The sequence below is a fragment of the Haemaphysalis longicornis genome, unplaced genomic scaffold (genome assembly GCF_048455015.1).
Source record: "Haemaphysalis longicornis isolate Haplotype H1 unplaced genomic scaffold, Haemaphysalis longicornis Haplotype H1 scaffold_1, whole genome shotgun sequence".
Lineage (NCBI taxonomy): Eukaryota > Metazoa > Arthropoda > Arachnida > Ixodida > Ixodidae > Haemaphysalis > Haemaphysalis longicornis.
Window position 1 is genome coordinate 398,572,074 of NW_027526203.1, and position 15,269 is coordinate 398,587,342.

At 45.8% G+C, this 15,269-nt stretch overlaps 1 protein-coding gene across 3 annotated transcripts in view; it reads right to left on the reverse strand.

Annotated features, from left to right (window-relative positions):
- The window catches only part of LOC144155365 (uncharacterized), a 205,452-nt gene extending 196,454 nt beyond the window's left edge, over positions 1 to 8,998 (reverse strand). For 2 of the 3 annotated variants that reach the window (XM_077686736.1, XM_077686735.1), the window contains exons 1-2: positions 8,849 to 8,998; positions 746 to 929 (exon numbers count right to left, since the gene is read on the reverse strand). In XM_077686736.1, coding sequence (XP_077542862.1) covers positions 746 to 874 — 129 coding nt within the window. In that variant the 5' untranslated portion in view covers positions 875 to 929; positions 8,849 to 8,998. The remainder of the gene's footprint in view (positions 1 to 745; positions 930 to 8,848) is intronic. The other variant, XM_077686737.1, reaches the window with a different exon arrangement.
- Between the last annotated feature and the right edge of the window lie 6,271 nt (positions 8,999 to 15,269).

The following is a 15,269-nucleotide window of genomic DNA, read 5'->3' on the forward strand; positions in this document are numbered from 1 at the left end:
GGCGTGCTAAACCGTGTCCTCTCGTTTTCAGCGGTAAACGCTGGCTATCGCTTCCAGTAATATGGTAAGCGTAACGTGCTTGTCAGGAATTAGAAGGAATGCCGAAGTGAAGAGTGCGGACATGACCCGAGTTATAGTTCCACGTGGCGGAATTAGCAACACCATCTTCCACAGCTTGCTTGCGATGCACATTGTGCCCTTTGCGCGATACCTCAGTGGTGCTTTGTCTTCTTCTGTATGAGTTCGGGACTTGACCACAGAAAGAAACGAGTCCGGGATGTCACATGAAACATGTTGCAGGCAAAGACGTGGGGTAACAGAAACGACGCGCTGCTGTAATTGTTAAGGCGGCGGCGGTATGCTTAGCTTTGCCTAACTCCGCTCACGCTTGTTTCATCCACAAGTAAAAATTCGGCCGACTGTCCCGTGTTGCACGTTATGCAAGCCGCACCTTTCGTTCGGAAAGCTGCAGGAAAACTTTTTTTGCCATTGAACCCTCGTCTCAACCTATATCATTTTCGTACTGAAATATTTATAACGTTACTCACCTGCAGGATGCAATAGGGTTCGCCTATAGCAGTTATCTTCGGAACGGAGTATACTCCTGCAGGTGCGATACCTGAACAGTACCAAGGCCCCACCGCCTTCGTCCTTCGGGCATTCTATTTATCCCTAGCCGCGTCAATGTGTTCGAGATGAAGATCGCCCTCCCCATCGTGCTAAATGCGCCAGGTAGTGCACTCACGATTTCGCACAGGGACATGAGGCCGCTCAGCGAGAAGAAGTAGCCGAGGTTGTAGAGGCGCACCCGCGAGCACGGCTTGCGGCCCGCGTGCGCCGAGTTGCGCGGCTCGGCCACGGGCCGCTCGCTCATACTGGCCACGGCTGCTGCGGCGGGGGCCACCGGCTTCTCAGGAGGGCCCCCCTTCCTGCGAGGCACGTTTCCCCAGCGTCACTCGCATGCTCGCCACTGGCTGTGCAACGAGGTTTCTTTTTCTGGGCGGCGTCTTGGAGTAGCAAGAGCAAGGGAGACTTTATGGTTTTCCTTTTTAATCCTGGAAGCATTACAATACGTACGTACAACCGAATGAGGAGCAGGATAACACCGCTCCACCCGTTATTGTAGAGCCGAATGAAATTTCATACCGCATTCCCGAGGACAGCTAGGTTAACCTCATTGCCGCACACGTGTCATTACGTACCTATGGCCCAGCCGGATGCAAGGGCTTGCCCGTTTCTTTTTAATCTCGGTCTTGATTATTTTTTCTGAGTATAAAATGAGCCCGTAGCTAAATTTTTTGGGGAGATAAAATACGAAATACTGGCGCAGTGCTTGGCAGAAAAGAACAATTCACTATGTGATTAGCATTTAACTGCAGTTATCAAAAATAGCCAATTAGTAATTAATTATCTGATTGATTGTGGGGTTTAACGCGCCGACGCAACGCAGGCGATGAGGCGCGCCGTAGTGGAGGGCTCCGGATTAATTTTGACCACCTGGGGATCGTTATCGTGCGCCGAAATCTCGTACACACGGGCGTTTTTGCTTTTCGCCTCCATCAGAAAAGCGGCCGCCGCGGCCGTAATTAATTATCTATTAGCGCATGGAAAAAAAGATGGAATAGCAAGGGGTGCAAAGATGTGCACATCTCACAAAACAATGAAACAAAGGACTAGCATTGGTTACACAGAAAGAAAACTACGCACATTCGAATAGATACACACGTGCGGTCAAGACCCGCAAACAGAGACACATACAAATATAGGATCCATAGAAGTGAAGCATGAGACGCCAGCGATCATTCGGCATACACAAATATTGTCAGGAAAAATATACAGATGTAATAATGTAAGCCGTACAAAAACGAGGTGATCTAAGATGGCTTCCTCGTCAGATAAGCAGCATAGAAAGAATATACATTTACGGATACGATAAAATGAAAAAATAAAAAAAGGTAAGAAAAGAAGGATTTTTCGCTCACGTTTCATGCAGAAGCGACAGCATAGAAGTCAGCCATAGAGCATGAAGAGAAGGATAAAAAAGCGTTTAATTACGGCATTAAAAGCTCGCAGGCATATTTACGAAACAGAGTCGTGGAGTCACTAATAAGTATTGAGAGTAGTGAATGTGCGTACAGTGTAATCAGAACATAATAATAATAATACTAAGGAGGAGGAGGAGGAGGAGGAGGAGGAGGAGGAGGAGGAGGAGTGGATGGAATGCACTGGACGCAGTCGTAACACAGCAACAAACACTAGTAAAATTTATGGAACTAATTGAACACGGTGTATTAGCCTAGGATGAGATATTATAAGTAATTAAATTCTTTTCGCCGTGCAATCCATCCGGTTCCGTTTGTCCCTGGAAAGCATTTGCCTACAACTTTTTCTCTGTGTTTTGAGTCCAACTTGATGCTATGTACACCGTGTGTTTTTCTTATCTTGAGATCTTCTGATGGTTTACGTACATTGGCGTTCTTGTTTGTATTATGTAAGAATATACCAATGCTATGCTTATGTTGTTTACATTATGTGCTCTTTCTGTGTAATTTTTATATATATATATATATATATATATATATATATATATATATATATATATATATATATATATATATATATATATATATATATATATATATATTGACCCGTCATGGTGCAACCTTGAACGCTGCATTGTTAACACGACCCCTTTTTCTCTCTCTTGCTCCCCCCCCCCTTTTTTTTTTTTTGTTTGTTTGTTGGTTGATGTTGTAACGTAGGCGTAGCCTGACTGTATGCACACTCTCCATTTGCGAAACATTTTCCATTCCTTCTTACAGTTTTATGCAAACCTATATAAGAAATGGGTTCAATGTTTGCGACACCATAATCATGTAACTTTACTCTGATGAAGGCAAGTCCCATTGCCGCTACGTAAGTAAACATTGTTTGTTATTGTTCTTGCTGTGTATCCGACTCTTTACTTATACTATTTCTGCGCGCTTTGTGAGTTTATCTTTCTCTAGATTTGTTTCTACCATGAGCGCTGACAGGACCACAGCAAAGAGCATCATCTGGAAATTTCCGCAGACCGAAACCACAGCAGTTGTGATCGGGGACTCCCAGACCAAGTATCTGTATCATCACTTCGATCCCCTCTGCCCTGGAACCCCCGCTTTTGTTTCTCAGCCTGGCGCATGCATTGCTGACGCACGCTCACTGATCGACTTTATCCCTGCCTCTGCCACTACAGTTTTTCTGCATGTTGGTACTAATGATCTCAGCTCTACTTCCGCTGAACATGCTTTCTCTGACTACCGCTCACTGACTGACCTCATTCTGGAATCTCGACCGAACAGTTCCACTATTAACGCCAGTCTCATTCTTCCCCGCTCCGCTAACCGCCGCCGCGACTACCGCATCTCTCGCTTCGCTCGCTGCTGCAACGAAAAGGCACGCCGTTTCAACTCACTTCTCCGCGAATTTTGCCGCCACTCACGCTTTGTCCGCTTCGTCGATCATGGCTTTGAGCACCTTCCAGCCTGCCGAGTACTCGCTGCGGACGGCTTACACCCGAGCTTCGAGGGTGTGGCCTTGCTGGCCGGCCACATTCGTGCACTCTGCTTCATGCAACAGCGCTGCAATCCTCTGGGCTGGCGCGACTTCGCATGCACCGCCGACCCAGTTGCAGCCCCGGCTATATTGCCAAATGACAGCGACTTCCCACCACTGCCTCCAATTCTATCCAGTGTAAGGACCCCGGAGCAGTGTCGTGCCAGCAGCCCACCGCCACCGCCCCCCAGATCCACCACAACCACGGCGCCCCGGGCGAGCGCCAGCGCCCCAACCCCGAAGTCCACGGACGAGCGTCGCGCCAGCGACATGCCAACCCCTACTGGCAAACCTGCAGCGGCCACAACGCCCCGAGGAAACGCTCGCGGCGACACTAAGAAGCTCCCTGACCGGCGCCGCACCAACAGCATGCCACGCCCAACCTCCGCATCTTCAGCGACCGCCGAGCCCACGAAAACCAACAGCAGCGCGTCCGCCGGACCTTCCGGGGTCCAAAATCCAGCCCTCCGTGCCACATGCCCTTACAACCTTCGAAAGAATCGGCATAGCAGCAACTGACTACAACACGAAAAAAGAGGTAACGCGGCCTCCTTCCCCGTTTCAAGACAGTTTTTAAAGCTAAGAAAAATCACCGAAAAGCGCGTACGTTCCGAATTGCACGTTTCCGCTCTTGCACAGTACTTGACTGCCGCGGTCGCTCCCAGGGGTCTTAGGATTAGAATAAAACCTGCTACTACCGAACTCTCCCCGTCCAACATGAATAAGTGGAAACAGGTACTCGATAAAGCATCTTTACAATTAACTGAAATAATCCTCAATCACTACGAAACTACGGCCCATTCTCTCCGAAAGAAAGAGGAACTACTTAGTCAGGGACTAAGCAAAAGAGAGTTGAACCTTTTAAGCAACTACGAGTCTAAGACGGCCTCCGCCATATCCCGAACAAAAGCCCGAAAGTTTAACCGAGATAAGATTTCTAACACTGGCCACATGCGTAAGAACCTAACAAGCTCCGGCACTAGTAACTGCCCCAACTCTGACAATACGGCCGATAATGTCACTACGACTGTAATAAATGCTTCGACTACTGCACCCCAAACAGTTCAGTTAAACCACTGTACTAATATTTTTCCCTCGCCTGCCGTCACAAAAGAAAACCTTACCGGGAATGTAATGAACCTTTCAAGCATAACCCTCTCCCCAGCTCAGATGAACGTCTTGTCAAAGGGCCTAAACTTTTGCCCGGCTACTGGTGGTTTTGATGAATTTCAACTTTTTAAGGACTTAGATAACTTCGCCAGAAACATGAGGCTACGAGAATACTTCTACGATCACCCCGCGACGGAAGAAGCCCGCAGAACCCTACCTAGCTATAAGCACTGGACCCCTCCCACACAGCGTGATAGCTGCCTCGACATGTACATCAAAGCTGTCCAACGCGATGTGCGAAAAGCATACCAAACACAAAATTCTTTCCGCCACAACATGACTACCAACGAAAAGAAAGCCCTAGAGGAACTCGCAAGCTGTCCCGACATAATTATTAAACCTGCCGACAAGGGAGGCGCAATCGTAATCCTTGACAAAACCGACTATGTTAACGAGGCCAATAAGCAACTATCAGTATCGACGTTCTATAAAGCATTACCCAATGATCCCACTCAAGATTATAAGCAAATTGTCAAAGATAAACTTGCTGAGCTTGTTAAAAATAAAACAATAAATGAAACCACGGCTCGTTCCCTGATCCCCTTAAGCCCAGTAGCCGGTAAATTCTATCTTCTCCCAAAGATTCACAAGGTGAACAACCCAGGGCGCCCCATTGTTTCTGGCATTGGCACTGTTACCGAAAACCTCTCGCGCTATGTGGATAATCTCATTTGCGACATTCCGCCCAGCTTTCCCTCCTTCATTAAGGATACCAATGACTTTCTCTCAGACATCTCAAAAATTGAAATTCCTGATAACTGCCTTCTAGTCACCCTTGATGTTGCGTCACTGTATACTAACATCCCCCATGAAGATGGCATCGCCGCTGTATCCCTTGCGTATGAGCAGTCATCGTGCGACAAACCTATCGATTCTTCTGCTCTCCAAACATTCCTTAGGCTTATTCTTGAACTTAACAATTTTGAGTTCGACGGAGTTCATTACGTGCAAGTCAGCGGAACGTCAATGGGAACTCGAATCGGACCTAACTACGCTAATATCTTTATGGCTCACCTCGAATCAAACTTTCTTGACACCCAAAATTTAAAGCCAATGTACTATAAAAGGTATATTGATGACATATTCATGATCTGGCAACACGGTGAGGCGGAACTCCTCACCTTCATTGAGGCATTTAATCTAGCCCATCCTAGTATTTCCCTTGCTCATTCCTATTCGGAACACAGTGTAAACTTTCTGGACGTCACCGTTACTACCTTCCAAGGTCGGCTTCAAACTAAACTGTATAGAAAACCGACAGACACGCGGCAGTATTTGCACTTCCGAAGTAGCCATGTCAGAAACTGCAAGACAGCAATACCTTACAGCCAAGCCCACCGATTTAGGAGAATTTGCTCAAACCAAGCCGACTTTGACTCAAACTGTCGAGAACTCAAGACCTCCCTCCTGAATAAAAAATACCCGGAAAAAGTTATCGACGACGCTATTATGCGAGCCAACCAATTAGACCGTAACGAAATCTGTAAGAAAAAAGCCCCGAACGGGAACCCGCAAACTAACTTAGTTTTAACCCACTCATCCTCCGCTCCAAGAGTGTCAACCGTGCTAAAAAAACATCACAATATCCTAATGCAAAGTGACCGCTTAAAAAGCATATTCCCCGAACCACCACGCGTTGTCTACCGGCGTAATAAGAATTTAGGGGACTTTCTTACTAACTCTCGTAACAACCGACCGGCAACTACTGGCTGCATGCCCTGCAATAAACCCCGATGTAAAGTATGCCCACACATGACCACTACACAGCGCGCCACCAGCACGGCTTCAGACTACTACGTAAATATAAAAGGTAACTTTAACTGTGACTCCGCTAATGTCGTATATCTTCTAGAGTGCACTGTTTGTAGGCAACAATATATCGGCCAAACTGAAACGCCCTTCCGAATACGGTTCAATAATCACCGCTCTCATGCAAAAAGCTGCCCTTATTTGCCCCTGTCAAGACATGTGAACAGTCCCGGGCATGCATTTGATCATCTTAAAGCAACGATTTTAGAATCCGCCTTCAAAACGCACCACGACCGCGAGGTTCGGGAATCTTATCTCATTTATAAGTTTGGGTCAGCCACACTTGGAATTAATGAAAGTTACGGAAAATTAACGTGCTTATCCCTCGAATAAACTTAGCGGCTTCATAATTTTTATAACCATGTTCATTATTCCTACCCTCGAGTTTGCCACCAGAATTCGCAGAAACTCTCCTAATACAGCAGCTTTGTTAGCTTAATGCGGCTCAACAATGCCATTTGTCCGGGAGAAGGAGGCCTCGTTCCCACCACCACTTAAGAATGTTTAACTCTTTGTGATCTATTCATGTTTAACCTTTTGTGACCCTACCTATTTCCTGTTCGATTGCTAGCTTCTGTGAAATGCTCTTTTGTGCACCCTATCTATTCTCTTCATCCGCGGGGGGCACACCCATCTTCGCTTTCCCTAGAACCAGTCTCCCCAGCCACTGAATACCTTGCTGTATACTCTTCCCTTTCTTTACAAACCGCGGTTGACCATTTTCCCCCATTGTCTGAACTTGCAACCCGCGCGGCATACGTTGACCCGTCATGGTGCAACCTTGAACGCTGCATTGTTAACACGACCCCTTTTTCTCTCTCTTGCTCCCCCCCCCCCTTTTTTTTTTTTTGTTTGTTTGTTGGTTGATGTTGTAACGTAGGCGTAGCCTGACTGTATGCACACTCTCCATTTGCGAAACATTTTCCATTCCTTCTTACAGTTTTATGCAAACCTATATAAGAAATGGGTTCAATGTTTGCGACACCATAATCATGTAACTTTACTCTGATGAAGGCAAGTCCCATTGCCGCTACGTAAGTAAACATTGTTTGTTATTGTTCTTGCTGTGTATCCGACTCTTTACTTATACTATATATATATATATATATATATATATATATATATATATATATATATCGGACGTTAATGAGCGGAGACATGTTCCCACCCCTGTAATACTCCCCTTGGGGGAGTGACAGTATTCTGTAAATAGAAGAAGAAGAAGAAGAAGAAACTGCATTTATATTATTAGGTTCATTTATTCATTTTGAGCACGCGAAGGAAACTCCAATTTTATACGCTTTGGATGGGCGTGCTACGCACGAGGTACCGTGTTCAAGGTACTTCTGCAGAGCCTGTATTACAGAAAAACGCCGCGTCTACGAAATTTGCCGCAGCCCTCCATCCATGCTTTGGCACGTTAAACCCCAAATGGTTTTTACAGCGATGTTGCTTGAAAATCGTTATTTTGCGTGTCCAAAGTTAAAAAGAGCAAGAAAATGCCGAGCGAGCGCACGTGAGCGCGTGCCTCGCTGCGGCCGCCTGGCAGTTCAAGAAACCAAAACAATGCCGAGTGCTCGTGTGTGCGTGCCTCGCGTGACCGCCCAGCGTTCCCGGTGCACGTTTGTTAAGCCGAGCATATCCACTTAGGGTGATTGACCAAGATTGCGTGACCGCCTGGCAGTTAAAAAAACCAAGAAAATGCCTAGCGTCCGTTTGTGCGTGCCTCGCGGCGGCCGCCCAGCTTCCCCGGCGCGCGTTTGTCAAGCTAAGAATACCCACTTACGGAGATTGGCAAACATTGCCTCCCCCCCCAGAAAAAAAGAAAACTCCAGCGTTCGCCGTAATCGTGGCAACACTTGCTGGGAACACGTGATAGCGTACACCCCTCCGTGGTGATGTCCAATGATTATCACTTCCAAAAAAATGAAGGAAGCTCCCACTTATAGCAGCAATGATGGAGTAAAGGTCGTTGCGGCAACGAAGAAGGAGCAAATTGGCTGCAATCGTGGAGTTAACCGTCGGGATGGTCGTGAAGGTTTCCTACAGCTTCGCTACCTTCACGTCTTACGCGTTAGTGTATGCTTCTTTTATATTTTTCCTCTGGAATCTAGCATTCTTCATTGAATTATAGTTTAAAATCAAAGAGGCTTGCTTTCACATTTGTGCATGTGTGCTTGTGCGTATAGGAACGGCCAATTTCCGTGACTTCTTGAGACAGCAGTGCATGCGGAACAGCGTCTTCAGTAGAGGTCACCCCAACTGTAGAGGTCACCTTTATCTGCGTATAGCCGCCAAGTCTTGGAACATGCTGCTGGCAGAGTTGCTGAACTAAGCTGCACTGCAAGCAGTTTCGAAATTCGGTTGACCCAGCGTTTCAGAAGTTTCCAGGCGAAACGAAGTGAAAACCTTTTGCCTCGCAGAAGAGAACCTGGAAATGAAAAGAACAAATAATGCATCCATACCTCTTCGTAAAGTTTATGGTTTGCGTCCTTGACCGATAGAGATCAGCAATGCTTCTTACAAAGTTGAATAAAAGTCGGCACAAAATGCGACCAGCGATTGCCGCTGCAATTAAGGTAACACTATTAATATACAGTGCAGTATATATAAACTTAATCACCGTTATACCGAACTCATCGGAACCGCGCGAATGTTTGTTCAGACGTATTCTTCGTGTTGTGTTTCTTTATTCCCTTCCCAGCCCGGGCAGCAGGACTATTGCTTCAATAAAGTAAATTCAATTATTCATTCATTCATTCACTCTTCAATTTAACTGCATTTGTGTTCCTTTCCGCCACACACAAAAAGAAACTTTTTGGGTCCTGGGGCCAACAACCATCGTCCGTGGCTGTACTTTTAACTGTTTTGACATGAGAAAAAATGGCGCGGACTTAAATACTTACATCGTGAGATAATTATTCATGTAACCATGGCGTTGCTCGCATCAAAGAGACAACACAAGTGTTTGAGGAATAAGACAACTGATGTTCAATATAGTCAGTGGTTCAGGCGATTTTTACTTCGGTGTCACGTAGGACGACCTCTGTACGCATATAGGGAACATTTGTCATAATTGCATGCACTTGCACCACGCGGCAGCACGGGGGGCTGTTGCTAGAAGACCTCATCATACTTGGTTGGATGGGTGATGGGCCGCCACTAAGAAAGAAAATCATACAAGACAGAGTTTCGCCTTAAAGCACTGATTTAAATTAGATTTGCTTAGGTGCGGTTACGTTACGTTACGTTAGATTGAAAAGGTTGTAACTGTAGAGAGACAAGCAGATATATATATTGCACAAAACTTTTTACAAATAAAAGGAAAAATGATCGTGGGCAAAGAACCTGCCGGATGAACCACGAAAGAGGGCGGGTTGGTGAACACAAAGATCTTCCCAAATGAGCTGACTCGCTTGCACTTGCGATTGTCGTTGTGTGCGCCTACCTAGTCGCGCCCCTGCACAAGCAATAGTGGCCCGCTCCAAATATTGGCCGACGAGAGTACGGACCGCCCGGGTGAAGAATTTCCCACGACCGTTAAGGGCAACATTGCAAACAAAACTTTTGTGTGGGGTCTGCTCAAAAGTGCAGCACGGGAAAGCGCGAATCCTTCATCGACGTTTCCGACGGTGGCATTCTCAACTGATAATGCAAGCATACATACAGCCACAAGTAAAGAAAACGACTGTCCGTCTGCTTGCATTTTCCGTGTTATAAATACGAACCAACTTTATCAACAACGTGCTTTATTTGCACTATCCCTTCGGTGTTGTACTTATTCGTTCGTGCACCGTATACAGTGACCGTATTTCTACAGTGCCTGGAACTGATTGGAAGCAACTGCTTTATATAAGCTGATTGAAAGCAACTGCTTTGCCTGTAACCCGCCCGAAGAGACAGCGCATCACCTTGATAATTTGATGCATTGAAGGAGCAGCAACAGCAAGATTCGCGGGACGCGTGTGCAGATCAGGCACAATCTCGGTCGCGATTTCTTCTTTCTTTCTTTCTTTTTTTTTTTCATTCTGGCTAACTCAGAGGAAGCCTGTTTGAGAGCATTGCTTTACGATGCGCGCTGAGGCGCCATCACGTGGTATTTTTCATATTTTGCGGGTTTTCTTTATCAGTCAGAATAAATGTGTACGCAATTAGTTCGTCGCTGAAAATACTGCAGTTAGATGCCCCCTCGTGGCTGCCTACAAGTGCCTCATTGACACTTCAGTGATTAGGACAGTAATTCTCGAGTTAGATAACTAATTACAATTAATTAGCTGAGTCTCATTAACTAAAAAATGCTGCCCGCTTCTCCACAGTACTGCAAACATTATGCACTAGGTTTTCTTCGAGTAGCGCCATTGCTCTATTTTTTTTTTAAATCTTGGTGCATGATAGCTGGGACACCCTGTACAATACAATACAATACGAATACAATACAATACAATACGATGGTACAATACGAACAAAAAAAGTTATGGGTGGCATCTACCTTGAGGTATTGAGATGTTTGACGCGCCCAGCGTTACTCTGGCTTCGAGGGAGCGTTTTGGAACGGAGTTGCTGCATTTACCATTTATGCTTTCTAAGTACTGAAGTTCAGTGACGAGAGCTAAGCTAGCCGCAATGGTTTTAATCACCGTGGAACCGTAAACTCAGAGGACATCAATGCTTGCGTAGCTCGAGATATGGGAATGAAAAGTTGCAGCTGCGGGCCGTTGGTCAATTCGAGAGAGAAAGCAACAGTCTCAACGTTTACAGGTGTTTACCGTGGTGGTATGACTGAGCATTTCGCTTTTTTATAAGATAAACAGAGAGAGAGAAGAGAGAGAGAGAGAGAGAGAGAGAGAGAGAGAGAGAGAGAGAGAGAGAGGAGAGAGAGAGAGAGAGAGAGAGAGAGAGAGAGAGAGAGAGAGAGAGAGAGAGAGAGAGAGAGAGAGAGAGAGAGGAGATGTCTTCGTAAGATTTATTGAAATTTTGGGGAAAGGGAATAAGGAGATGGTAGACCCTATGGGTTGAACCAGGATTCCACGGGCACAGAATGAGCTCACGCTGATCTTGAGGTGACAAGCTGGTCAGGGCAGCCTGTCTTGTGTTGATATCAGGTGTACATGTAATATTTGAGTTGTTCACCCCTGAGAATATTTTTGGATTTAGCCAGATTTCGCAGTAGAGGGTGGGTGTTTGTCCCTATTTAGCACAGTTTTAAGCTAATGTCGGACGTTTTCCTACAAACATTTTCACCCATCTAGATGTGTGCATATCTGCGTTGGTTCGTATCCTGAGCGGAGTTTGCGATTCTTCAGCAATAAGATCCCCGTGGGCACGGGGAAAGATGGTGTTCCTAGGCGTAGGCTGAGGAGATTTTTCCCATATTTCTTGAGGAGGCAAGTTCCCTAGCCGGGGTCAACAGGAAGCACGGTATGCGACGGTTCGAGTAGACCTTGGTCGGCTGAGTCTCTCCCTTCCAGACCCTTGTGTCCGTGTTAAGGTATTGTAAACTTTTATCATTGTGGCTTGGAGAATCTTTCTCACGCTTTGAGTTACTCTGCCTATAGCCAAGAGACTGGGGGCCATGTTAAGCGTGTGTAATGATGTTTAAGCATGTATTCGCTGTTTTCGCTAAGGGAATCGCAAACAAGACTCAGATCCCTTGTGTAGGAAGATACTGCAATTACAGCGATTGTCACGGTACTCTAGTATGACAATTGCTGCTTTCGTACTTTCGGACATCCAGGCGCGGGCGTATACTCTTGCTTTCGTGGTTTAGGAACTTTCCTCAAAGGAATTTGATCCTGGGTTGTCACCTGTCCTCGTGTAGGTTAGGATCTATGTTTTTCAGTAGGGGGAGCGCTTTTTTGGAAAGCCTCTGCATCGGTTATATATCCATCGTGGCGTCCACCCTTTTCTCTGGAGGCTGGCCTATATTTTATAGGATGACTTGTCCCCATTTTGTTTTTCCCAGAAGTTCTTTTTGTCCTAGAAGAGTGCATGGCCTCTCTGATTTCTTCAACAGCATTATAAAACACAATTTAAAGGCTCTTGCGGTGACTGTGAAAATAGTAATGTTAAGGGCTGCCCTATATGCGGTTGGGATGATGGTGATTCTTTGGCCTTTTTCAGTGTGGGTAGGTAGTTTCTGGTACTGCGGGCTGCCACGATATCTGGCTCATGAGCAGCGGCTGCACAAGTTTTATCATTTTTTTCTGTCATCCTGTTGCACTTCCCCTCTGCAGGCGTTTTACAATGTGGGCTAGACGGTAAAAGATTTCTGTATTTTGGCGATTGTGAGATTCCATGGCTCTTACGTAAGAATGCCGAAGATTCTTACGTGACTTCTTTTGGGGATCACATACTGGCCGATATTTAATGCTTCTTTTAAATCTGCGGCATGGCGCCATTCACCATTTGCCGGACAGAGCTTGCGGCAATGACACGACCGCGAAGAATCTTTGTTGTTTTAAAATTCGTGTAATAAAGGTCATATATACTAGGTTATATTTGGTATTGTGAAACAATGTTGCTCGTTTCTGGTTACAATGCAGGCTTTTCTTGCTTTTTCAGGTCGTGGCGTTATTCTGTTGCCCCCTTTTTCCAGCTAGGGGTCACAATATTGGCACCAGCATCATTTCGGTTGTCAAAGAGGTGCACGAATGGTAGCGAAGCTTCGGGCGAAAAGCGGTTCAGAACCTATTGCCAGCGATATCAGCATGGGGGGCTTATGGAAGTGGCGATTGAAGCGCGACTAGGTGAGGAGGGAACAAACACTAGTAACGAAAAACCAAGTTTTGTTCAACAATAAAACAACATTTATATTTTTACGAACGATATTTATTTCTGAATCACATTTATTTAAGCACAGTATGTAAATAATTTATGAAAATGTTCATTTCTCAAAATTTTTTTTTTGTAGCGCCATCTGAAGAATGGCGTTGCTTTGTGATGCTTTGTGATGCAGTCCTTGTAGTGTTCGGAAAGGCGCTCCTAAAATTCGTCTGCTAGGGAAACGCCCCTCGCGTGTTTTGGTGGTGCGCATTTTGCATTCGTTTTTTCCTTGTTAATTTGGTGTGCACTTAATTTTTGGTGTGCGTGGAGTTGCGAGGTGCGTTGTATCGTCGGTGAACACGTTTAGTACCGTGCCCGGCGGGCACGGTGAACTACGGGACGATAATGCCAACGGTTGGAGCGGAGCGCTTTCCTCGGTACCTACGGAAACGTTGTGCTGTGCAAGCTTGCAACAGCAACTCCCGTATGCCTGGCGTTTTACTGCACCATTTTCCTCCCATTTTCACAGGTAACGCGAAACTATAGTACTGTTAATATGTGCACGGGGGTTGTGTGAGGGGGCGTGGTGGTTCTTCGAAAAAAAATGGGTCTAAAGCTTTGTTATGTCACAGTTATCTCTTGATTTCACCTCAGGCCGGCTCGGAGCAAGCGGTGTCAATTACTCTAGGACTGCTCAGCGTAGTACAACTCGAATATGAACGAGTCGCTTTAATTGTTTATCTCAGTGTCCTCTCTATTGCATTACAACGCTTGTAGTGCTCGTTGCTTCCCGCACTTGTATGCGCAAGCATTATTTCCATCGCAGTACTGTGTTGGGCTGCTCCGTGCTTTCCTGCTATGTGCTTTTACATACTGCCGTCGCTTTCGTTTGAATTTATCCATTTTTCCTCTTTTTACTTATCTGTTGCGACACTTGCTTATAATGCAACCAGGAAATTGCAGGCGTGAATGCTGAGTGAACTTCTGTAGAAACCCATGTCTACTTGATAAGACGCCGGGACAGCTGCGGTGTGCTCGCTGCACTTTCGTGAATCGGCATTCCTGCGGCCCGGTTTTCTGCGTCAAGATGCAGTGCCTAGTTCTTTTCTCTTGTTTCGAAGTAGTTCTGCTGTTGACGCTTTCATTGCTCATAATGGTATGTGTTACGGGTAAAGTCAATTTTTCGGCGCGTAAGGAAAATCATAATGCATGTAGTGCCCACGAACATTTGTATACTTATTGTATACGTGATGATTTTGTGCACTGTGATAAATTTGTTTTATGTTTATCCTGGAATAAAATTCGAATGTCTTGATTATAGCATGACTATGCGTTATTTCTTCTCTTAGAACAGAAGTACACAAACTGAGCAAGCATTATATAACCTTGATCTATACTTAAGGCACGCACGCAACCTGGGTATGTGCGACGCAATTAAGCCCAGCAGTGGCGTTGGTAGAAATTGGTATCGGGGTTAGGAGTGGGCACGTTTTTTATATGAAAGGGGGCAAGAAGAGTGGTCAAGTGTCGTTTTGTGCTCTGTATCCCAAGGCTGAAAAAAAATTCCGGTCGGGAATGGGGGGGGTGGGGGGGGGGGGGGGGGGTACGTTTGCCACTTACTGCAATCAAAATAAACAACTGATTGCTTTTATACAGCAGTGGAAGGCATGAATACAGAATAAAGGTTCAGAGAAGTTGCAAGATGTTTTTATAAACACCTAGGTCAATCATACGACAGTATGCTAAAGTACGTTTCTCTAGTGACGAGTATAAGCTGGCGTTGACTTGAAGCGCACACGCCAAGGGCTCGCCAACTTGCGTCAGATGGCAATGACATGAGCCCTCAGCGATCAGAAGCCTGCTAAGGCTATTTTGAAGTCAAATTTTCCCGCTAATGCCACCAGAATGACGTCACCTTCTGACCGGATCTTGCG